The sequence below is a fragment of the Myotis myotis genome, unplaced genomic scaffold (assembly GCF_014108235.1).
Source record: "Myotis myotis isolate mMyoMyo1 unplaced genomic scaffold, mMyoMyo1.p scaffold_m19_p_29, whole genome shotgun sequence".
Classification (NCBI taxonomy): Eukaryota; Metazoa; Chordata; class Mammalia; order Chiroptera; family Vespertilionidae; genus Myotis; species Myotis myotis.
Window position 1 is genome coordinate 2,530,852 of NW_023416334.1, and position 24,354 is coordinate 2,555,205.

Genomic DNA, 24,354 nt, shown 5'->3' on the forward strand with positions numbered 1-24,354 from the left:
GATGTCAATTCCTCCTAGTGACACCAACAACAATCAAGTCTCAACTACAACAAGACTGTATTCACAGCCCACTAAGGGGTGCACCTCGAGCTCCCAGCTCAGGTGACTGGGGAGGCTGAGCCACTGGGCCTATAAAACACCTACTACACAAGCCCACTCTAGCAACTCAAGGAGACATAGCAGCTCTACCCAATACATAGAAACAAACACAGGGAAGCAGCCAAAACGTGGATACAAAGAAACATGTCACAAATGAAAGAAATGTAAAAGGACCAGTCAGAAAGTAAGCATACACTGACTCAAAGAATAATATACAGCAAGCATGTCAAACTCAAAGGCTAACATGGCCAAATAAACAAGGTTTAAGTTTATGTGGGCTGCAAAAAAACAGAAACTTCAATTTTCATAGAAATGTAGGTTTATGTGGATAAAGACATGCTGAATGGAAGGGGCTTAAATAAATGAGTCATCATTAACATAAAATAATAGAACATTTTAATAAAAACTAATATTTTTTCTTGAACATTAACTTAACCCGACACTGAATAACTGCACAAATAAGTAAGCGTAACGCAAATAAACCTATTTTTCTTGTTCTCTGCACACATCAAACAAGACAGTACAAGACTAATGACATGGCAATCGGCTGCTAAAATATTCACTGCTAGTATTAGTGGAGAGAAATGGTGCGCCTGTGCATAAGGCGTGTAAGGGAAATGAATGCAACACAATTATAGTCATCAGTCATTAGCAAACATTGTAGTTTGTTTTTAATAATTATGTATAACAGGTTATTGTAAAAATTAAGTTACGAAATTTTTATTAAAATGTTTCTTACATACCATTATATTGGCTGGGCTGCAAAAATATTCATTGTGGGCCGCGAGTTTGACATGCTTGATATACAGGAATTCAACAGTAGAGGATTCTGAGAATCAAATCAACGATTTGAAATATGAGGAAGCAAAAAACACCCAATCAGAAGAGCAAAAACAAAAAAGAATCCAAAAATATGAAGACAGTGCAAGGAGTCTCTGGGACAACTTCAAGCTTATTATGAGGGTGCCAAAAGAAGAGAGAGAGCAAGATATTGAAAACCTATTTGAAGAAGAAATGACAGAAAACTTCCCCTACCTGGTGAAAGAAATATACTTACAAGTCCAGGAAGCACAGAGAGTCCCAAACAAGAGGAACCCAAAGAGGACCATACCAAGACACATCATAATTAAAATGCCAAGGGCTAAAGACAAAGAATCTTAAAAGCAACAAGAGTAAAGCTGTTAGTTACCTACAAGGGAATGCCCATACGACTGTCAGCTGATTTCTCAACAGAAACTATGCAGGCCAGAAGGGAGTGGCAAGAAATATTCAAAATGATGAATAGCAAGAACCTACAACCAAGAATACTTTACCCAGCAAAGCTATCATTTAGAATTGAAGGTCAGATAAAGAGCTTCACAGATAAGAAAAAGCTAAAGGAGTTCATCACTACCAAACCAGTATTATATGAAATGTTGAAGGGTATTTTTTAACAAGAGGAAGAAGATAAAAAATATGAACAACAAAATGGCAACAAATACATACCTATCAACAGTTGAATCTAAAAATCAAAATAAACAAATAAAAAAATTTAATGAAAAGAATAAACTGGTGAATAAAATAGAATCAGAGGCATGGAAATGGAACAGACTGATGATTCTGAGGGAAGGGGGGTGGGAAGAGATTAAAAAAAGATCTTATATGCATACAAGGGGCCCAGTGCACGAATTCGTGCATGTGTGGGGTCCCTCTGGGTGGCTGAAACCTGCAGTCCAATGCTGTCTGCAGCTCCTACCTGCCACTCCCGCTCATCCCGGCCCCACTGTGCCTGCCATGGGCTCGCGCTCAATCAGTCTGGATCGGGAGAAGCTCATGCTGCTGCAGCAACGCTCGCCAGCCATGAGCCCTGCATCTGGCGCCCTCCCAAGGGGAGTGGCCTGTGGGATCAGGCTGAAACTGGCTCTCTGACATCCCCCAAGGGGTCCTGGATTGCAAGAGGGTGCAGGCCAGGCTGAGGGACCCCACTGATGCACGATCGGGCCAGGGAGGGACCGTGGGAGGGCTTCAGGGTGTGTCTGGCTCATCTTGCTCGATCCCGATTAGCCAGACCCCAGCAGCAAGCTAACCTACCAGTCGGAGCATCTGCCCCGTGGTGGTCAGTGCACGTCATAGCGACTGGTCGGCCAGTTGACTGTCCGCCATCTGGTGGTCACAGCGAGAGGTTGAACAGCCTTAGCATATCATCAGCATATTACACGTTGATTGGTTGTTTGTTTGTTCTGCCATTTGGTCTACTTGCATATTACCCTTTATTATATAGGATATGGATTACCTATGGACACAGACAATAGCGTGGCGAAGGCTTGGGGCAGAGTGGAAACCGGGTGGGGGGGTAATGGGGGGGAAAAGGGGGAACACCAGTAATAATCTCAACAATAAAGATTTAAAAAATAAATAAAAATAAACAAATTAATGCTACAGGAATACCAAAAAAAGAGAGAGAAGTGAAAGGGATATTACTATAAATTCATCATTAAACAGATGTAATGGTAGTAATTACATACCCATATATTCAAGAATTTGATGAAATAAAATCCACAAACTACTAACATTCACTCAAGAAAAAAAACCCCACATAATCTGATCAGCCTTATTTCTACTAAAACACACACACACACACACACACACACACTGAATTCATAGTTTAAAACATTATTAAAAACAAAATTTCAGACCCTTGCAAACTCTACCAAACATTTAACAGCAATTCTACACAATCTCTTTTGGAAAACAACAGAGGTGGGAAACTTCCCAACTCATTTTATGGGGCCAGCATCACAGTGATACCAAAGCCAGCCAAAGGCAGTATAAGAAAACTACAGACTCTCGAAGGAGGGAGGCCAAGATGTGGTGTTAACACAGTACTCACTGCCTGCCACAACCACATCAAAATTACAACTAAATCACAGAATTACCATCATTCAGAAACACCTGACATCTGGCTGAATAGAAGCCCTACAACTAGAGAATTAAAGAAGCCACCTTGAGACTGGTAGGAGGGGTGGAGGTGTGGAACAGGCTGGTCCTACATCCACATGTAGTGTTTTAATAATCGGGGGAATATCTTGGCTTTAGAGGCTCCAGTGAGGAACTAGGAGCCACATTTCCACACCAGACCCCTTAGCCCAGGATATCAGTACCGGGAAGAGAAGTCCCTGTAACTTTGGGCTGTAAAAACCAACAGGGATTTTGGCTGAGAACTACAGTCTGCTAGAGTCCCAGGCAGTTACTCTTATAGGGCCAGTGCAGAGATTTATTTGGACTCACTCCCTCTGAGCTCCAGCGTTGGGTCAGCAGTTTGAAAGGATTCAGGGACATACATGGAGGAACAAAATCATATGGCATCTAACCAATATCTTGGGGGCACATAAGAGTGCTGGCAGAGATCCCTGTTCCCCATCACAGAGCCCACAGGCAAATGCCATGTCTGAGTATCCATCAACCTGGCCCATAGTTTGTCCCATCCTGGTGAGTCCATGAGACCCTGCCCCATCTAATTTGCAGCCCCACCCAAGCTGTTTGGAGTACCTTTTGCATATAAATGGCTTGTCCTTACTCAGGGTTCAAATCTCCCAAACAAGCATCAGCTGGCCTCAGTGTGCCCCGTGCCTCTTACTAAGTGATCCCGGGCCCAGCACTAGCAGCAGCCTGCGTTGTTTCACAGCTTGGCCTCTTCTGGACAGCTACAAGCCCAGCATAAGTAGCAGCCATCAGCTGGTCGCTCTGTAGCTCCTGCCTGGTAGTCCCAGGCAGGGCACTGGCTGTAGCTGACTTTGCATCTCCCAGTAGGCCCCAGAGCCAGTGCACCCAGTGGTCAGCTTCAGACCATGCCAGATTGCAACCCTACCACATCCACTAGTGACACACTCAAGAGACAGACTTGTTGAGCATCAAAGCCCCAATGAGGCAAGTCCTGCTTCACAGCGACATCTCCTGCACCTCAGCTCTTCCTTTTTACTCACAGCTGGTCCAAGCAGACGATTGGCCGGGAGGTCAATCCCTCCCAGTGACACCAACAGCAATCAAGGCTCAACTACAACTACAATAAAACAGTGCACACAGCCCACATAGGTGCATACCTAGAATGCCCAGCTCAGGTGACTGGGGAAGCTGAGCCACTGGATCCTAAAGGACACCTAATACTCAAGGCGACTCTACCAATTCCAGGAGACACAACAACTCTACCTAATACATAGAAACAAAGAGGGAAGCATCCAAAATGTGGAGACAAAGAGACATGTCACAAATGAAAGAAAAGTAGGAATCTCCAGAAAAGGAAGCAAAATGGAAGCGAGCAAACTACCAGATACAGAGTTCAAAACAGTGGTTATAAGGATGTGCAAGGAATTTAATGAGCACTTCAAGAAACTTAGTGAGAATATCAAAGACATAAAAAAGGACCAGTTAGTAATGAAGGACACACTAACTGAAATGAAGAGTAATTTACAGGGGATCAATAGTAGAATAGAGGATTCCGAGAATCAAGTCAGCAATTTGGAACAAGAGAAAGCAAAAAACACCCAATCAGAAGAGCAAAAAGAAAAAAGAAACCAAAAATATGAAGATAGTGTAAGGAGTCTCTGGGACAACTTCAAGCATACCAACATTCGCATTAGGGGGTTACCGGAAAGAGAAGAGAGGGAGCAAGAAATCGAAAACCTATTTGAAAAAAACAATGACAGAAAACTCTCCTTACCCAATGAAAGAAATAGACATACAAGTACAGGGAGCCCTGAAAAAAAGCGGCCCACACCAAGACACATCATAATTAAAATGCCAAGGGTGCCATAGCTGGTTTGGCTCAGTGGACAGAGCGTCGGCCTGTGGACTGAAGGGTCCCAGGTTCAATTCCGGTCAAGGGCTTGTATCTCAGTTGCAGGCTCCTCCACAGCCCAGGCCCTGGTTAGAGCATGTGCAGGAGGCAACCAATAGGCGTGTTTCTTTCACATTGCTATTTCTCTGTCTCTCTCTCTCTTCCATTCTCTCTAAAAACCAATGAAAAAATATCCTTGGGTGAGGATTTAAAAAAAAAATGCCAAGGGTTAAAGACAAAGAGAATCTTAAAAGCAGCAAGAGAAAAGCAATTACCTACCTACAAGGGAGCGCCCATATGACTGTCAGCTGATTTCTCCAACAGTCCAGAAGGGAACGGCAAGAAATATTCAAAGTGATGAAAAGCAAGGACTTACAACCAAGATCACTCTACTCAGCAAAGCTACCATTTAGAATTGAAGGTCAAATAAAAAGCTTCACAGATAAGAAAAAGCTAAAGGAGTTCATCATCACCAAACTTTAATATTTACATGAAATATTAAAAGGTCTTCTTTAAGAAGAAGGAAAAAAAAGATGAAAAGGCAATGAATATATATTTATCAACAACTGAATCAAAATAAACAAACAAGGAATGTATCAAACAAAATAAACTGATAAATAAAACAGAGCCAGAGGCATAAAAACATGGTATACCAGTGGTTCTCAACCTTCTGGCCCTTTAAATACAGTTCCTCATGTTGTGACGCAACCATAAAATTATTTTCATTGCTACTTCATAACTGTAATGTTGCTACTGTTATGAATCGTAATGTAAATATCTGATATGCAGGATTGTTAGGCGACCCCTGTGAAAGGGTCGTTCGACCGCCAAAGGGGTTGTGACCCACAGGTTGAGAACTGCTGGTAGAGACTAATGATCTTAGAGAGAAGGGGAAGGGGTATGAGAAGGGATTAACCACTCTTGCCATATTTTGGGATAAAGAACTCTTATGCATACATACATTACCCATGGACACAGACAATAAATAGGGTGGTGAACACCTGGAGTGGGGCAGAATCTGGGTGGAGGGGGGAAACATGGGATGGGGAGAGAGGGGGGACATCTGTAATATTTTCAACAATAGAGAGTTTAAAAAGCCCACCAATTACAGTCCAATATGCATCATGAGCCTATAAATAAAAATGCTTAGGAAAACAAATCCAGCAACATAAAGAAAATAATATACTACAAGCAAATGAGTCTTACCGTGAGAACGGAAGGTTATTCAATATTAAAAAAATAATAAATCAAGGTTATATTAACAGACAAAAAAATATTACATGGTCATATAAAATGATACAGCAAAAACATTTGACATAATTCAACACCATTCATGATTCAACAACTCTCAGTAAAGCATTAAGGTAAAAGAATTTCTTCAACCTGATAAAAGGAATTTTCAAAACCCCACAGCTAGTCTCATTTTTAATAGTGACTGTGTTCTCTCACCACTCCTAATCAACATGGTACAGGAAGTCCCAGCTAGTGCAATAAGGCAAGAAAAAAGAAAAAGAAGTTTGAAGAGGAAGAAAAAACACTGTCTCTATTCACAGATAATGTGAATGTCTATGTAGAAAATTCTAAGCAATTTACCAAAACAGTCCATAAAAGTAGTGAGTTTAGTAGGTCACAGAATAGAGGATCAACATATAAAAGTCAATCCTATTTCTATAAACTAGCACTGAAAAAATTAGAAACAACATTTTAAAAAAATACCACTCACAATAGCACCAAAAAAGAAATACTAGACATTAACTCTAACAAAACATGTAAAGAATCTTTATGCTGAAAGTATAAAATGCTGATGAAAGAAATCAAAGACCTAAATAAATGAAGAAGCACACCATATCTATGGATTATAACATTCCATACAGTTAAGGTGTAAATTCTCACCAAACTGACTTATTATTTCAATGCAACTCCAACAAAAATTCCAGCAGGGTTTCTCATAGATACAGATGAGATTATTCTAAAATTTATATGAAAATAAAAGAAACGAGAACAGAAAGAACATAGTTGGAAGACTCATACTACCGAAATTTAAGACTTACTATAAAGCTACAGTGTAGTATTGGTGAAGAAATAAACACATAAAGCAATAAACAAACAAACAAACAAACACATAAAGCAATGGGACAGAACAGAGTCCAGAAATAGACCTAACTAATATGGCCAAAACAGAGGCAATTAATTCAATGTAGTAAAAATAGTCCTTTCAATTAATTACATTGGAACAATCAGGTATCCACACGTAAAAATAAAACAAAAGACTTGATCTAGCCTTCACACCTTACACAATAATCACATATCTAAATGTAAAGTATAAAATACAGTCATACTTTCCTAAGAAAACATAGGAAAAAAATCTTCATGACCTTTGGTTAGGCAAAAAGAGCTCCTAGATATGACACCAAAAGCAAAATATATAAAAGAGAGGTAGATAAAGTGGACTTAATCAAAAGGTTCTTTTGCTTTGTGAAAGACAATGTTAAATGAATGAAACGTCAAGTTATAAACTAGGAGAAAGCATTTGCAAATCAAGGTATTATATCCAGTACATATAGAGATCGCTCAAAATTCAATAATAATAAAACAAGCAATACAACAAAATATGGCAAAGATCTGAATAACTCACCAAAGAGGATAGATAGATGGCAAATATGTACATGATTCAATATCATTCATTAGCCATTAGAGAAATGCACAGGAAAAGCAAAATGAGATATCACTACACATCTGTTAGAATGGCTTTAAAAAATCTAAATAAACAAAAAGCCAATTATACCAAGTGCTGACAAGGAAACAAGAAATACACTACCATATATTGCTGATAGGAATGCAAAATGGTACAGCCATTCTACAAAACAGTCTGGCAGTTTCTTAGATAATCAAATACACACTTATCACATAATCCAGCACCCCTATGAAGAATCTGCCCTACAGAAATAAAACTTTGTTCACACAAAAGCCTATAAACAAATGTTTATAACAGCTTATTCATAATCATCAACAACTGGAATAACATACAAGTAAAGAGATAGTACAGCCATACAGTGGAATACTACTTAGCAACAGAAAGCAATGAACTATTGATATAAGCAACATGGATGACCTTCAGTGGGTAAAAGAAACCAGGCTCAAAAGCTATGTAATATAGCCTGGCTGGTGAGGCTCAGTGGTTGGAGGGTCATGGGTGTAATTCCTGGTTAAGGGCATGTACCTGGGATGCAGGTTTGATCCCTGGTCCCAGTGGGGGCATGTGTGGGAGGCAACCAACCGATGTCTCTCACATAAATGTCTCTCTCTCTCTCTTTCTCTCTCCCCCGCTCCTACTTTCTCTAAAAATCAATGGAAAAAATATCCTCACATGAGAATTAACAAACAAAAAAGCTACATACTATACAAATTCACTTATATGGCACCCTGGAAAAGGCAAAACTAGAGATATGGACAGTGGAAGGTTTCAAGTGTCGGGATACAGAGGATTTGACTACAAAGGTCTTCCTGCTTGTGGTGACAGTTACAGGAACTATGCAGGTGTCAAAATTCATACAAGTATACATCAAAAGTCAATTTACTGCACATAAATTTTAAAAATAATGAAAAAGGAGAAAACAAATACTTTAAAAATAACCCCACTACTATTTCTAATTTTTATTAAAATTAAGTACAACCCAATGACAGTTTTAAAAAATAATACAGTATATTTTAATGTAAGAAACGGATGTTGGACTTCCATTTGCAGAAATAGGTCAGATTAGGTGTTCAAAGAAACTCCCATAATGCTTTTTAAAAAGTGTGCCAGAGCTTGTGGTAAAGGACGGGAAACGAGAGGCAGAAGCAAGTATAGCAGCTCCTCTGTCTGAGCCCTTTGGGGCTGGTAATCTTCTAGATTCAGAACCAGGGTGTGGGGGCATTTACAGAGGTAATGTACTGTATTTATATATACCGTTACCATAATCCCAGCAGCATGTGGGACAATACCTCAGAATAAAACACATTCATATTTCTGCAATAAGTTCATAACAGTTCAGGTCAAGTTTTGTTCAGTTTAAAAATAACTTGTGGCAGTCAACACTTTCTGTATTTCTGAATTGCAGGTAAGGAATTGTGGACCTGTAGAAGTTAGTGGCAAATCTAGATGGGTAAAAGTGCAAGACCTGGAGGGCATTCCCCTGAGAAAAGCCACCAATTTCAAGAGACTTAAAGCTTGCACTTTCAAAGACAGTTGCTCTAGGACCCAAAAAGGGTAGAAGATTAAACCAAAACAATGCCTAGGCAGTACCCGGGAAATCTGTACCTTACCTAGAATTTTGCTGTGAACATTAAACTGCTCTAAAAAAATAAGCAAATGAGAAAAAAAAACAGAAAGAAAATCACCTAGCCCAGTGGTCGGCAAACTCATTCGTCAACAGAGCCAAATATCAACAGTACAACGATTGAAATTTCTTTTGAGAGCCAAATTTCTTAAACTTAAACTATATAGGTAGGTACATTGTTATTAACTTAATTAGAATACTCCTAAGGCTTAGGAAGAGCCACACTCAAGGGGCCAAAGAGTCGCATGTGGCTCGCGAGCCGCAGTTTGCCGACCACGGACCTAGCCCTTTTGAGAAACAAAGAACATGTAGGATAAAAAACACAAAGGCTGCCTAATTAGATTTCCAGAAGGTGATAATGGAAAAATAAGAGTGTGTAATTTCCAAATAGAGAATAAAAAAAAGAAAGGTTGCCGCTGTGAAATGCCTGGGCTATAATGCTAGCTTCCCACTTACTATAAAACCTAGAGCAAGTTACATGTAACCTTTCTAAGCCATGGTTTTCTCATGCAAAACAGAATAATAAAGCCTACCTCACGAGGTGTCCTGACTACTAAATGAGAACACAATAACTGTCACTTACTACCAATTAAAATATAAATTTATTTGCAAAGTACAGTAAAAGTGTAATAAAATTAAGACAGACAGGATGGACTAAGCCTATCTGGACAATGCTTTGATTTAAAAAATCTATGGAAGGATAAGTAGGATGGTACTTGACCTTTCTTCATTTGTTAATTCTGCTAACATTCTTCTTCGAGAACCCAATCACTATATCTATCCCTGTTCCTTTTTTACACACTGATCCTACTCCAGGACACTCTCCAAATCTTTCCAAATTTAAAAGTAAATATGGGAGAAAAAATAAGTCTGATCCTTTTATTCTCCACCTCAAGTTTCACTTTGTACACTGATTTTTTTAAAAAAAGGAAAAAGAGAAAGATGGAAATCACACACTTACTTTTCATTAGTTTTCCTGATAATTCCTTTAGTGGAGAAGAAAGACTATTTCTACTGGCTACTGTAAGTCTAGGGGAGGATTCCTGGGTTTCCATGGAAACTTGATGAGCTTCTCTTCTGGCCATTTCAAGATGGAGAGAATGGGCACTGTCACATTCCTCGGAAAGGAGCAAACGATTCTGGGTGTTGCTAGTCCTATTATTCAGGTCACTTTCTTCTGATTGACTCACAAGCAATTGGGCTGAGCTAGAATCCTCTAATCTCTTGTCAAGAGACTCGGTTACAAAAGGTGCTGCAGTTTCTTGCTTTTTAGATGGAGAGACAGGCTCAGCCAATGAGCTCTGCTTCACTGTGCTCAGACTGTATGCTCTTATTCGGGACCAAGTTGTAGAGTGAAAACTTTCAGCTTCTAACCAAAATTTAACCAAATGCTCCATTCTCCGAAGTTCCATGAATTGAATGAAATAAGGGAGGACAATAGTGTCATGCAAGACTTGTTCAAGAGTTTTTGAAAGACTTGATTTGGCCTCTTGAATCTGGTAGTCCAGACAAGACCTGCCTAAAAAAAGCAAAAGAATTAGCAGTTCAGTAATAAAGAGTTTAAGACTGACCTATTAGGCAACTTTAGCATTAAAGTCCTTAAATAAAGTTTACTTCCTAGCTATTTAAATGGATAAATAACTAGAAATACTATGGTTTTGGTTTCTAAACAAGCAAAGAAACTACTGTCCAAAACTTACTTAAATTATTAAAAAGCTCTTTGTTACTCAAATAATCCTCATCTTTTTAAATGGAAATTCAGACTGCTATTGGTGAAAGTGGGGTATCCCCTTTCCCAGTGTATACTAGGAAGTCGGGTTTTTACAATATCTCAAGAAAAAGAATTATTGCCCTAGCTGGTTTGGCTCAATGGATAGAGCGTTGTTGGCCTGTGGACTAAGGGTCCCGGGTTCGATTCCGGTCAAAGGCACATGCTCAGGTTGTGGCTCGATCCCCAGTAGGAGGTGTGCAGGAGACAGCCTATCAATGATTCTCTCTCATCCTTGATGTTTCTTTCTCTCTCTTCCTTTCCTTTCCTCTCTGAAATAAATAAAAATATATTTTTTTTAAAAAAAGAATTATCTGAGACTCGCACAGGAGAATGAATGATTTTTATTTGTGTGGAATTATCTCTGGATTTCCAAAGTCCCATTTCCCTTAATCCAATCCTGGAAGATGTGCAGCTGGGGATTCAGCAGAGCTGGGAGCAAAGTCAGCATCCAAAGCTCCCATTCCACGGGGTGCTGAGTCGTTTAGCATCAGGCTAGTTGCAGTCCATTAGTCCATTGTGTGTGGTCCACATAGCCGTGAGCCATGTGGGTGAGTGAGGGGAGTCAAGAGAGCATGCTCTGCAACAAGAGTTCCAAGAGTCCCCAAAACACAAGCCAGCAAGAGCGCAGAGAGCAAACTCCTTTATTAGGAGATTAAATATCTTAAGTCTTCTTGAGCTTGCAGTGGCTTCGCTTACTCTTGCCAATGACCTCTTCCCAGGTTTGACTGACTGACAAGTACCTTCCCTATGTCACCCAGACTTTACTGGGTATGCGTCTATTCTTCCTCCGTCTAGTCCAGGGGTGGGCAAACTTTTTGACTCGAGGGCCACAATGGGTTCTTAAACTGGACCGGAGGGCCGGAACAAAAGCATGGATGGAGTGTTTGTGTGAACTAATATAAATTCAAAGTAAACATCATTACATAAAAGGGTACGGTCTTTTTTTTTTTTTTTTTTTTAGTTTTATTCATTTCAAACGGGCCGTAGTTTGCACATGGCTGGTCTAGTCCCTTCCCCTAGAGATCTGTGGCAAAGCATACAAATGGCGTGCCTAAACTATTTGGCCTCCCCACTGCTCCTTTCCAGTTATTAGTAACTATGTTTACTACAACGATTAAGACCATGTAAATTCTTTTCTTAAAATCTTATGGCCTGGCCGGTGTGGTTCAGTGGTTGAGCATCGACCTATGAACCGGGAGGTCACGGTTCGATTCCCTGTCAGGGCACAAGCCCGGATTGCGGGCTTGGTCCCCAGTGTGAGGCATGCAGGAGGCAGCCAATGAATGATTCTCTCTCATCATTGATGTTTCTATTTCTCTTTCCCACTTCCTTCCTACCTAAAATAAAAAATATATATATTAAAAAAAAAATCTTATGGTACTAGTCCCAAAGAAAGAAAAAAAGCTAATAATTTTTAAAAAATAAATATTCAACCTCATTAAAAATTCCAGAAAAGCAAATTAATACAAGATAACCTTTTTAGCTTGTCAAACTGGAAGATATTTTTTCAAAATATAATAGTCCGGCTGGTGTGGCTCAATAGTTAAGCATCGACCTATGAATCAGTAGGTCTCGGCTCGATTCCCGCCTGATTCAGGTTGCGGGTTCAATCCCTAGTGGGGGGAATGCAGGAGGCTGCTGATCAGTGATTATCTCTCATCATCAATGTCTCTCTCTCCCTCTCTGAAAGCAATAAAAAAAAATTGAGAAAAAAAAATAACAAGCACTAGCAATGCACAATGGAACAGGAAGCACTCTCACCACTGATAATGAGAGGTTTTTTGAGGAGCATTCAGTAACAGATAACAAACCTTAAGCAATCTGCATGATTTTCAATTCAAAAACTTCACTTCTAGGAACTTTTCCTGGGGAACAATTGTGGTTGTGTGGATATAGCTAGAAAAGTGTTATGAACTCTCAATATTATTCAAAACAGAATAACGAGTAGCTCTGGAATTTTATCTTAAAAAATAAAACCAAACTTAATAAAAACAAGTTTATTTTACATTTAACTAAATTTAAGTTGTGATTACAACCACCGCAATTAAAAAACAAAAAATCAAATCTTAGTGTGTTTTTTAAAATTTTCGCAGGATGACATAAAGAGGTTTATTTTCATAAAATTAACTGATGGTTACGTCAATTTTTCAAAAGGGCTTTTCTTAATCCTTTGCTATTCAAATAATTTTCCTTTGAAGCATTTTACACGTCATCAACCTTACTATCTTATTGTCAATGTTAGCTACTCCATCTTTGTAGACATCCATTTCATGAACTTCAAGAAATCCTGATCCCCTGCAAGACTTACAATTTTTCTTAATTAAACTTTTAATTCTGATATAGTAGATTCATGTGCAGTTGTAAGAAATCTCCTGCATATTTTTTTTTTTTGCATGTGCAGAGGGTGGGGAGAGAAAGGAGTTATTTACACAACAGGGATCCTATTATACATACTGCTATGTAAGCTGCTTTTTCACTTTAACATATCAGACATTTCTCCATGTCTTTTTCAGACTTTAAATGGCTACACAGTATTCCAGAGTATGGGTATACCAAAATTTAACTATTTCTCTATCAGTGGGTATTTATATCTTGTTCCTAATTCTTTCCTATCACAAACAATACTGCAATGAATAGCCTTATTTATATACATATTTATGTATACACCTTTGTGCATACATGTGAGCATACCGAGGACTAAATTGTATACATTTTGATAAAAACTTCCAAATTATCTTTTAAAAAATCTTCACCAATTTGCACTTCCACTAAAAAGAAGTGGCTCTTTTTTGCACCTACATTAACAAACTGTCAAACTTTAAATATTTATTTACTTAAAAAAATTCACCTACTTTATTTTTTAAATATTTATTGATTTTTTACAGAGAGGAGGGGAGAGGAATAGAGAGTTAGAAACATCGATCAGCTGCCTCCTGCACACTCCTCACTGGGAATGTGCCCGCAACCAAGGTACATGCCCTTGACCAGAATCGAACCCGGGACCCTTGAGTCTGCAGGCTGATGCTCTATTCACTGAGCCAAACCGGTCAGAGCAAATTTACCTATTTTAATTTGCATTTCCCTGAGTATCAGTGAAATGAGGCATCTTTTTCACACAGTCAAGCCAAATGTATTTCTTCTTCTGGACATGGCCAATTTTTCTATTGGGTGTCCTTTATATTGTGTATTTATAGGAACAAAACACAGTGCTTCCATTACACTTACAGCTGTTATTTTAATTTGTATACATTTTTTAATGATACAGTTCAGTATCCTTTGGCAGGAATTTCACATGCTATACTGAACTCCTTCCTCCTATGTAAGTTAACAAAAAGTGATTGTCACTTACCCAAGTCACCAAAATGAGCGGCCTCCATGTGGCTTGGCTGCTTCTTAAGTGTTGCCGTCCTGCTACTTGAAAAGGAGTCCATGTTGGCAGAAATGGCATTGATTGCAATATGACTTGGTCCTGCAGCCTCCAGCAAGGCATGATTTTTAGTGCTTTTTTGTGGGGAATATACAGGATTTGAGGCTATAATTTTTCAAAAAAATTATTAAAAATTAAAATTTGATAGTTTCTTAAAATTATCTTAAAGGTTCTATTAAAGCCCTCTGTTTTCTCAAAAGAGGGCTTTGAGAGAACTTTAAAAATTAAGATTTTTGCCCACCGGCATGGCTCAGTGGTTGACCATCCCAGTTCGATTCCCAGGTTGCAGGCTTAATCCCCAGTATACGCCCTAATGAGAATCAAGCCCACAACTCGGGCATGTGCCCTGACCAAGAATCGAACCATGACCTACTGGTTGATGGGTTGACATTCAACCACTGAACAACACTGGCTGGGCAACACCACTTATTTTATTGAGCAGTCAACAGACAGGTGCTCTCTATCTTAGTAAATAGCTCCCAGACACAGAATCTGAGTAATACTTGGTAATAGTTCTTATGAAAGACAAAATACATAGTACTGTAATTTAATCTATTACTCCTTGAGACCTGTTTATAGAATAAAGCAGATAAAAACATGAATGTCCATACCTGTTTCCAGGTATCTATATTTATCAATTATTCAACAAGAGTTGGGAGAATTATGCAATGAAGCTGTCTTTAAATTATTTTTTTAATTATGTCAGGAATGCTAAGCACAGATTATATACAGTCATAAATAGAATACAAGCATGGAACTTTTTTTAGCCTAGTACAGATGTAGAAGTTAGGTAGGCCAACCCTCTTAACCTATAAATGAAGAATCTGAAGGAAGTTACATGACTTCCAAAGTTATACTGTTAGTGTACAAGACTGATATGCCTGAGCCATCACGATCCCTCCTTCCTACTACCATCAAATCTAGTCTTCACAAGCCTCTGCTTGCTAAGGGCTTTTAGCCTCTATCAATGCCAATCAAATTGGAGGGCAGTATGAACTAATGTGGAATTCAAATGGCTTTAAATCAGTGGTTCTCAACCTTCCCAATGCCGAGACCCTTTATTACAGTTCCTTATGTTGTGGTGACCCCCAATTTCATTGTTACAAATTGAACATAATTAAAGCATAGTGATTAATCACAAAAACAATATGTAATTATATATGTGTTTTCCGATGGTCTTAGGTGACCCCTGTGAAAGGGTCGTTCGACCTCCACGACCCACAGGTTGAGAACCGCTGCTTTAAATGATCAGAAATAAGCAGGAAACCATCTTACAAATCTCTTAAGTTATAAATAGTCTCTGGCAAACTGAACATACAGAGTTAATACTCAATGCCAGTCACACAACATATAAACATTTGAAAGAAAAATCTAAATAAGTAGCAACCCACAGATTTCATATAAATAACTTCTATTTATAAAATTAATATGTAATGGCTATGAAATAATTTCCATTATAATTTTCCCATTATAATCTTTGTACATTGAAAGAATGAAATCAGTCAAAACTACAGCAGAGAGTATAAACTAAGAATGTCTTATAAATAGGGCTAATACACTGATTCAAATAAAGTTCTCAGAATAAATTTAAGGCCATTCATCCAAAGTAATGAAGTGAAAACTGTTACCATCCACACTGGTGGACAAACAGAAAACCAAGCCTGGCAAGTGGCAGTGCTTTCACTCACCTAGCTGTCAGTTAAGAGTATTTTTCGATTTTTGCTGTTTTAAAATAAAATCAACTAATCACTTTTAGGGAACAATCAAATGTGTGATTAACAAGGAAGGCACTGATTCACTGTAATCACTAGAACAGCCAACAGATGCTTAGTGAAAACCTATTAATTATATGCTAGGTGTTGGGTAATATAAAAGTTAAACAGGGAAATAAGTCAATTACAAATAATTCTAAAAAAGGGAAGAAATGATGAATGGCAAATGAAGGGAGAGGATAACAGGATTGAAGAGCTCATAAATGCAAAGCACATCCCTTTTTAATACAATGGAATATTGCTGAACTCACCTTTAACTGTCCTGGCATCTGAAGTCTTATCTTGTTCTTTGCCTTTCACTAGAAGAAAAAGAGCTTCATGACCAACCTTTATAGTAAAAAAGATACGTTCTAGACATTGTAAATATTAGATGAGCTTTATTTTAACAGATAAGTATTCAAGTTCTACAGCTTTATTCTAACAGATAAGTATTCAAAATTCTACATGGAGGGACTAACTGCCTGGGGGCAGGGGGCAGGGCATGCATCAGGGGAGATTCTCTAAGGAAGTGACCTCTGGACAGCATTCAGTCAAGGACACCGAGTATGCTATGGAGAGACAATGTCAGAATACCTGTGCCCAAATTCTGACTCTGCTACCTATTGGCCATGTGATCATGGAAAAGTACTTTACTCCCCTGGGTCTCAAGTTCATTGATATCTGAAATTAGGTCAATACTAATCATACCTACCTTAGAGGGTTGTGGATGAAAAAAATACATACTTGGAAAGGGCTTAGAGGAGCAACTACCACACAGTAAATTTAGGGTGTTTGCTGATATTATTACTATGTACAATCCACTCCTAGATGCATGTTGAAGAAAGAGTTCTTTGGTTGTACATCATATCTTATTTATTGTGTATTTCCCCCCACAGCACCAAATACAAACATTCCAAACTTAAAAACACTTTAAACTTCTAATACTCAAGATTTAACAATTTGTTTCTTAAAAAATTATACAATCTCTCCTCTATCATACAAGACAGTAGAAATTCTACTGCAGATACGCTACCAAAATTTCTAAGAAAGGAAGTGCATGGCAGCCTAGGCCAAGTGTGAACTCTTACAGATCTAACATAAGACTATTTTCAACCCTCCTTACTTTTCTTGTGTTTTTCCAACATTAAATTGTCTTTAACCTCATCATGAAAAGCCTAACAAAATAAGTCCCAAATGTACTCATCTCTCTATTTGTGCTCTTAAACATTAAAGGCTACTAGCAGGAAATAACTAGTTCTCATAGTATCTGATAAATCAATCTACAACAAACATTTGAGTGCCCATTATGTACCAAGTACTTCCCTGGCTCGGAAAAGACAGTCCTGCCTTCAAGAAGTCCACATGCAAGTATGTGGAGACAACATGGACAAAAATAAGTTAAGATCATTTCAGGTACTGATCACTGCTGTCAGACTGAGAGAGGTGAAGAAGCTGCAGAAGAAAGTTCGAAGCTAGCCGAGGTTGGTTCATGAGGCTTAAGGAAAGAAGGCATCTCCATAACAGAAGTGCAAGGTGAAGCAGCCAGTGCTGATGTAGAAGCGGCAAGTTACCCAGAAGATCTAGCTCAGATGATTAATGAAGGTGGCTACACTAAACAACATATTTCACTGTAGACAAAACAGCCTTATATTGGAAGAAGATGCCATCTAGGACTTCCATGGCTAGAGAAAAGTCAAAGCCTGGCTTCAAAGGACAGGTTGACTCTCTGGTTAGGGGCTAATGCAGCTAATGACTAAGTTAAAGCCAATGCTCATTTTCCATTCCACAAATCCTAGGGCCCTTAAGAATTATGCTGATCTACTCTGACTGTGCTCTATACATGGAACAACAAAGCCTGGATAATAGCACATCTGTTTATAAGATGTTTTACTATTTTCAACTCACTGTTGAGACCTACTGCTCAGAAGAAAATATTCCTTTCAATATATTTCAGTAAACCCTCAATTTTTTGGACTTCAATTCAACGGACTTCAGACTTAATGGACAAAACTTCTGGTCCATATGTCATATGTGAAAATTAACACCCTGTTAATTTTAAAATGCTTTGAACTAAGATACGCTTATAATTAGACCAACAGGTTATTTTTGTTATTAATTTACTGTTATTTTAAACAAATTTTAGCAAATAGGCCTAATGTTAGAAAAAATACTGTAGTAATTTCACTGCCATAAATAAATAATACATATCTACAAGTATAATATACATATTTAAATCCAAGGTCACCGATCTTAAACACTGTTTGGGAAATGATTAACACATGATCACCACACATTGTGTGGTAATTGGTTCTGTTGTCCCATGTCATGACTTTCTGCAGCCATGACTTTCTGCAGCAGGTTTTTTGTTGTTGTTAAACCTCACCCTAGGATATTTTTTTTCCATTGATTTTTAGAGAGAGTGGGAGGGGGAGAGACAGAGAGAGAAACACATTGATTGGTTGCCTCATGCATATGCCCTGACTGGGCCAGGGACTGAACCTACAACCAAGGTACATGCCCTTGACAGGAAACAAACCTGTTACCCTTCAGTCCAGTCTAACCACTGAACAAACCGGCTAGGCCTCTGCTGCAGTTTTAATGAGTGCTAGCCAAGGTTTGGATGTGTGCTAAGCCACACCTTAGCCATATGCATTTATTTACGCACAGTGACTAGTGAGTGTAATATGTATAGAAAACTTTTCTGTGGAATTAAACTTTTCATACATACTTAATTTAATTACACAAACCTATCTATATAAGTAAAAACAGGTAAACTAATTTGTCAAATTTTTAACATATGCATTCAGAAAACCTACTTTATTATATAACAGACTTTTGGCTTTAATGGACACCCCCTCGCCTGAATTAGTCCATTGCATCAAGATTTTATTGTACTGCTCACTGACAATGCACCTGGCCACCCAAGAGCTCTCATGGAAATGCACAATGAGATTAATGTTGTTTTCGCTGACTGCTAACACAATATTCACCCCATAGACCAAGGAGTAATTTCAACTTTCAAATGTATTTCTTATTAAAAAATATACTTTGTAAGGCTATAGTTGCCAAAGTAAATTGAAAATCTGGAAATAATTTACCATTCTAGATGCCATTAAGAACATTTGTGATTCATGAGAAGAGGTCAACATAGCAACTTAACAGGAGTTTGGAAGAAGGTGAGTCCAGCCCCTCATGGATGACTTTGAGGGGTTCAAGACTTAGAAGTAACTGCACATGTGGTGGAAACGGCAAGAGAACAAAAATTATAAGTGGAGCCTGAAGATGTGACTGAATTGCTGCAATCTTAGGATAGATCCTTAACAGATCGGAGTTGTTTCTTATGAATGAGCAAAGAAAATGGTTTCTTGGGATGGAATCTACTCCTGGTGAAGATGTGAACATTTTTTAAATGACAACAAAGGATTCAGAACATTACATAAACTTTAAATAGTAGTATCACGGTTTGAGAGGACTGATTCCAATTTTGAAAGAAGTTCTATGGGGGTAAAATGCTATCAGACAGCACTGCGCGCTACAGAGAAAGCATTCACGAAAGGAAGAGCCAATCAATGCGGCAAACGTCATTACTGTTGTACAGGCACCACCACGCTGATCAGTTAGTTAGCAGCCACCGTCAGAGGCACGACCCTCCACTAGCTCAGATAATGGGTAGCATTTTTTAGCAATAAAGTATTTTTTAGTTAAGGTATGTACATTGTTTTTTAAACATAGTGCTATTGCTTACACACTTCATAGACCAGTGGTTCTCAACCTTCTGGCCCTTTAAATACAGTTCCTCATGTTGTGACCCTCAACCATAAAATTATTTTCGTTGCTACTTCATAACTGTAATGCTGCTACTGTTATGAATCGTAATGTAAATATCTGAGATGCAGGATGGTCTTAGGCAACCCCTGTGAAAGGGTCGTTCAACCGCCAAAGGGGTCGCGACCCACAGGTTGAGAACCTCTGTCATAGACTATAAAGATAACTTTTATATGCACTGGGAAACCAAAATATTTGTGTGACTCACTTTGATATTTGCTTTACTGCAGTGGTCTGAAACCAAACCTACAATATCTCTGAGGTATGCTTATGTTCTTCTACACATACCTTACACTTGTATTCATATAATTCAACATTTGTCTATAGTGATGCAATTCTAGTTTTCATGTAGCTCTAGTTCATTTTAGCTGCTTAATTCCTTTAAATAAATATGCCTTTATTTACCCATTTTCCTGTTAAGTAACATTTAGATTTTAGTTTCTAATTTCCACAAACACTGATGTGATGAACATTCTATAGAGTACATGTCTTCCTATGTGTATATGTAAGAATTTCTCTAGGATAAATCCCTAGTAATGGCACTGCTAGGTAACATATTATTTGCATTTTCTTTTACAATAGTAGTGATATCAATTTACACTACCTCTGTACTTCATATCCTTGGTACTTTTAATTTTTGCCAACTTAATAGTTCCCAAATGGTATTTGATGGTGTTGTTAATTCATTTCCTTGATTTTCTTTGATGTAACATCCTTTTATGTTCATTGGCTATTCAGGTTTCCTCTTTTATGGACTGCTTATTCATGTTCTTTGTCTTTTATTTGTAGAAATCCTATACATATCCTGAATACGAATCTTTTGTTGCAAATGCCTTAGGTATATTTTATTGTATGTGTTTTTTTTATTTTAACGTCAAATTTACTTATGTGGATTGTATTTTCCTGCCTTATTTTTTAAAATATCCTTTCCTGCCCCAAATCAGATTGTCCTCCCTCTATTTTCTTCTATATGATTTCAAGTTTTGCTTTTTCAAATTCTGGCTCTTATCTACTTGGTATTTATTTCTGTATATCAAGGATTGGCAAACTATAGCACATGGGCCAAATCCATCCCACTACCAGTTTTTTTTTCAAATATATATTTTTGTTGACTTCAGAGAGGGAAAGTGAGAGATAGAAACATCAATGATGAGAATCATTGATTGGCTGCCTCCTGCACGCCCCCTACTGAGGATTGAGCCCTCAACCTAGGCATGTGCCCTTGGCCAGAATTGAACCCAGGACCCTTCAGTCCACAGGCCAACACTCTATCCACTAAGCCAAACCGGCTAGGGTGCCACTACAAGTTTTTTTTTTTTTAAATAATGTTTTATTTTAGCATAGCCATGTCCATTTGTTTATCTATATATACACACTGCCTATGGCTTCAAGGATAGACAGTGAGACAGAGACCATATGGCCTGCAAAGCCTAAAATATTTACTATCTGTCCTTTTACATAAAACGTTTGTTGAACCCTGAATGTATATAATAAGAGATAGGGAATCTTATTCATTCATTATTTATTTACTAGCGGCCTGGTGCATGAAATTTGTGCACTGGGGGCGAGGGGGCCCCCTCAGCCCAGCTTGCACCCTCTCTAATCTGGGACCCCTCGGATATCCCTCTCACAATCCTGGACCACTGGCTCCTAATCGCTCACCTGCCTGCCTGATGGCCCCTCACTGCCTCTGCGTGCCGGCCTGATCGACCCTAACTGCCTCCCCCCCCCCCGCCAGCCTGGTCACCCCTTACTGCCCCCCCCTGCTGACCTGGTCACCCCCAACTACACCCCCCCCCCCGCTGGCCTGGTCGCCCCCAACTGCCCCCTGCCAGCCTGGTTGCCCCTCACCCCCCCGCCCCACCAGCCTGGTCGCCCCATGCAGCCTGCTGTTCAGTCGTTTGGTCGTCCCTCACTAACCCTCCTGCTGGCCTGGTTGCCCCACGCAGCCTGCTTGTTCAGTCGTTTGGTTGTCCCTCATTAACCCTCCTGCTGGCCTGGTCGTAGGCAGCCATCTTGTGAGAGCGTGAGGGTCAATTGGCATATTACCTCTTTATTGTATAGGGTTTATTTTGCCAGAGGAATAACAAGCTTCATTTAGTCCCAAGTGAATAGGAACTCTTTATTTACCAAGCACCCATTTATACATGATCTGTTTCTGGGCACTCAATTCTACTGTCTTAATTACTAAACTATATAATAAGCCTATGGCAGGGCCAAGTCCTCTATCTATCTTTTCCAAAACTATCTTCAATATTAATTATATGATCAAATTCTCCTTATCCTAAACTCCCAGGGGAATTTCTTTTTAAACATCACTAACTTAATGATTAAGTTGGAAGAGTTCACATCTTTCTGGTATTAAATCTTTTTATCCACAAGCATGGTATACCTTCCCATTTATTTGGTTCTTCTTTTATGTACAATTATGTTTTGTAAACTCCTTAAAACTTTGAGTCTTTTGTTTTAACTAGAATACAGGGAGACACAATTGAGTTTTATTTCATTTTAAATATATTTTTATTGATTTCAGAGAGGAAGGGGGAGGGAGAGAGAAACAGACATCAATGAGAGATAATCATAGATCGGCTGCCTCCTGCACGCCCCACACTGGGGATTGAGCCTGCATGTGCCCTGACCAAGAATCGAACCATCACCTCTTGGTTCATAGCTCCACGCTCAACCACTGAGCCATGCTGACCGAACACAATTGATTTTTAAATACAGACAGTCCTCGGGTTACGTCAGACTCGAAGTATGTCATTTCGTGGTTACATCGACATCTGCCATTTATAAAAAAAAAAAGTTCCATCATTTCAATGTATGTACATATGTGCTTTATGTTTTTTATTATTTATTTACCACAAGTAAAGGTCAGGAATTTATCTTTTAAATTTTTTTTACTGTTTCACTTCATTGCTGCTGTGTTTGTGCTCCATGTGAGTGATGTAGATGCTTATGTAGGTGGGTTCCGACTTACGTGAAAATCACATTATATCACGCCATAGGAATGGATCTCCAATATAACCTGAGGATCTACTGTACTTGGATATTTTTAAAACCCAGCCAAACTCTTTTGAGTTCTAATGGTATGTGATTTTCTTGAATTTTCTATCTATATAATCATATTACCCCAAAATAATGACTCTTTTGTTCTCCGCCCCTCCCAAACTTAATTTTTCCTTCTTTTTTCATGTATGTGCTATTATAAAGACATTAACTTTCCTTTTAAAAAATATATATTGTTACTGATTTCAGAGAGGAAGGGGGAAACATCAATGATGAGAATCATTGATCGGCTATCTCCTGCATGCCCCGCTACTGGGAATCGAGCCCGCAACCGGGCGTGTGCCCTGATTGGGAATCGAATCATGACCTCCTGGTTCATAGGTCGACGCTCAACTACTGAGCCACACCGGCTAGGCTAGCTTTCTTTTTGTTTGTAGATCTGTGATGGTATTTTCCCGTCCTTTTACTTTTAACCTTCCCATGATCTTTTCTATATTTAAACTAGAGGCTCGATGCACAAAATCTGTGCACAGTTAGGGACCCTAGGCCTGGCCGGCGATCGGGGCTGATCTGTGAGGCGACCAGTGGGGTGATCGGGGTGATCGGGGTGGGCCCCCCACTGGCACCCGCCTTGGCTAGTCTGGGGCCTTCGGGCTGGGGGCAGCTCCTGCATTGAGCGTCTGCCCCCTGGTAGTCAATGCATGTCATAGCAACTGGTCATTCCACCAGTTGTTCTGCTGTTCGGTCGATTTGCATATTAGGCTTTTATTATATAGGATAGAGGCCTGGTGCATGGGTGGGGATGGCTGGCCTGCCCTGAAGGGGGCCCCAGATTGGGGTGGGGGGTCCCTACTGGGGGCAGGGCCAGCCTAGGCGAGGGTCTGCCGGGTTTTTGCATGGCGGCCACGCCCCAATTGGGGTTGGGGTCCCTGCTGGAGGGCAGGACCGGCCTGGGCTTGGGGCCGCTAAGGGTTTGCAGGCTGGCCACACCCCCGATTGGGGTGGGGGTCCCTGCTGGGGGGCGGGGCAGGGCAGGCCTGGGCAAGGGGCTGTGGGAGGTTTGCAGGCTGGCCATGGCCCTGGCTTTGTCAGAAAGGATATCCAGAATGATGTCCAGAAGACATCCGGTCTATGCAGTCTAATTAGCATATTACCCTTTTATTAGTATAGATAGTACATAGCAGGAATCCAATCCATATTTAAACTGTCTGGGTTAGTCCATTTCTGTTTATTTCTAAAACACAGCATTCCTAAAACTCTAACTATGACTGAATTTGTTGATTTCTCCTGGTAACTGTATATTTTGCTTTAAATATTTTGAGACTGACATTAGGTACAAA

The 24,354-nt window shown here is 39.3% G+C and overlaps 1 protein-coding gene across 12 annotated transcripts in view; it reads right to left on the bottom strand.

Moving 5' to 3' along the window:
• The window catches only part of LOC118649389 (A-kinase anchor protein 10, mitochondrial), a 226,142-nt gene that overhangs the window by 195,493 nt on the left and 6,295 nt on the right, over positions 1-24,354 (bottom strand). For all 12 annotated transcript variants that reach the window (XR_004965634.1, XR_004965633.1, XR_004965635.1 and 9 more), the window contains exons 2-4: positions 16,453-16,500; positions 14,352-14,534; positions 10,193-10,750 (exon numbers count right to left, since the gene is read on the bottom strand). Coding sequence is in view for 6 of the 12 variants with exons in the window: in XM_036296394.1 (XP_036152287.1) it covers positions 10,193-10,750; positions 14,352-14,534; positions 16,453-16,500 (789 nt within the window). In the remaining 6 variants the exon portion in view is untranslated. The remainder of the gene's footprint in view (positions 1-10,192; positions 10,751-14,351; positions 14,535-16,452; positions 16,501-24,354) is intronic.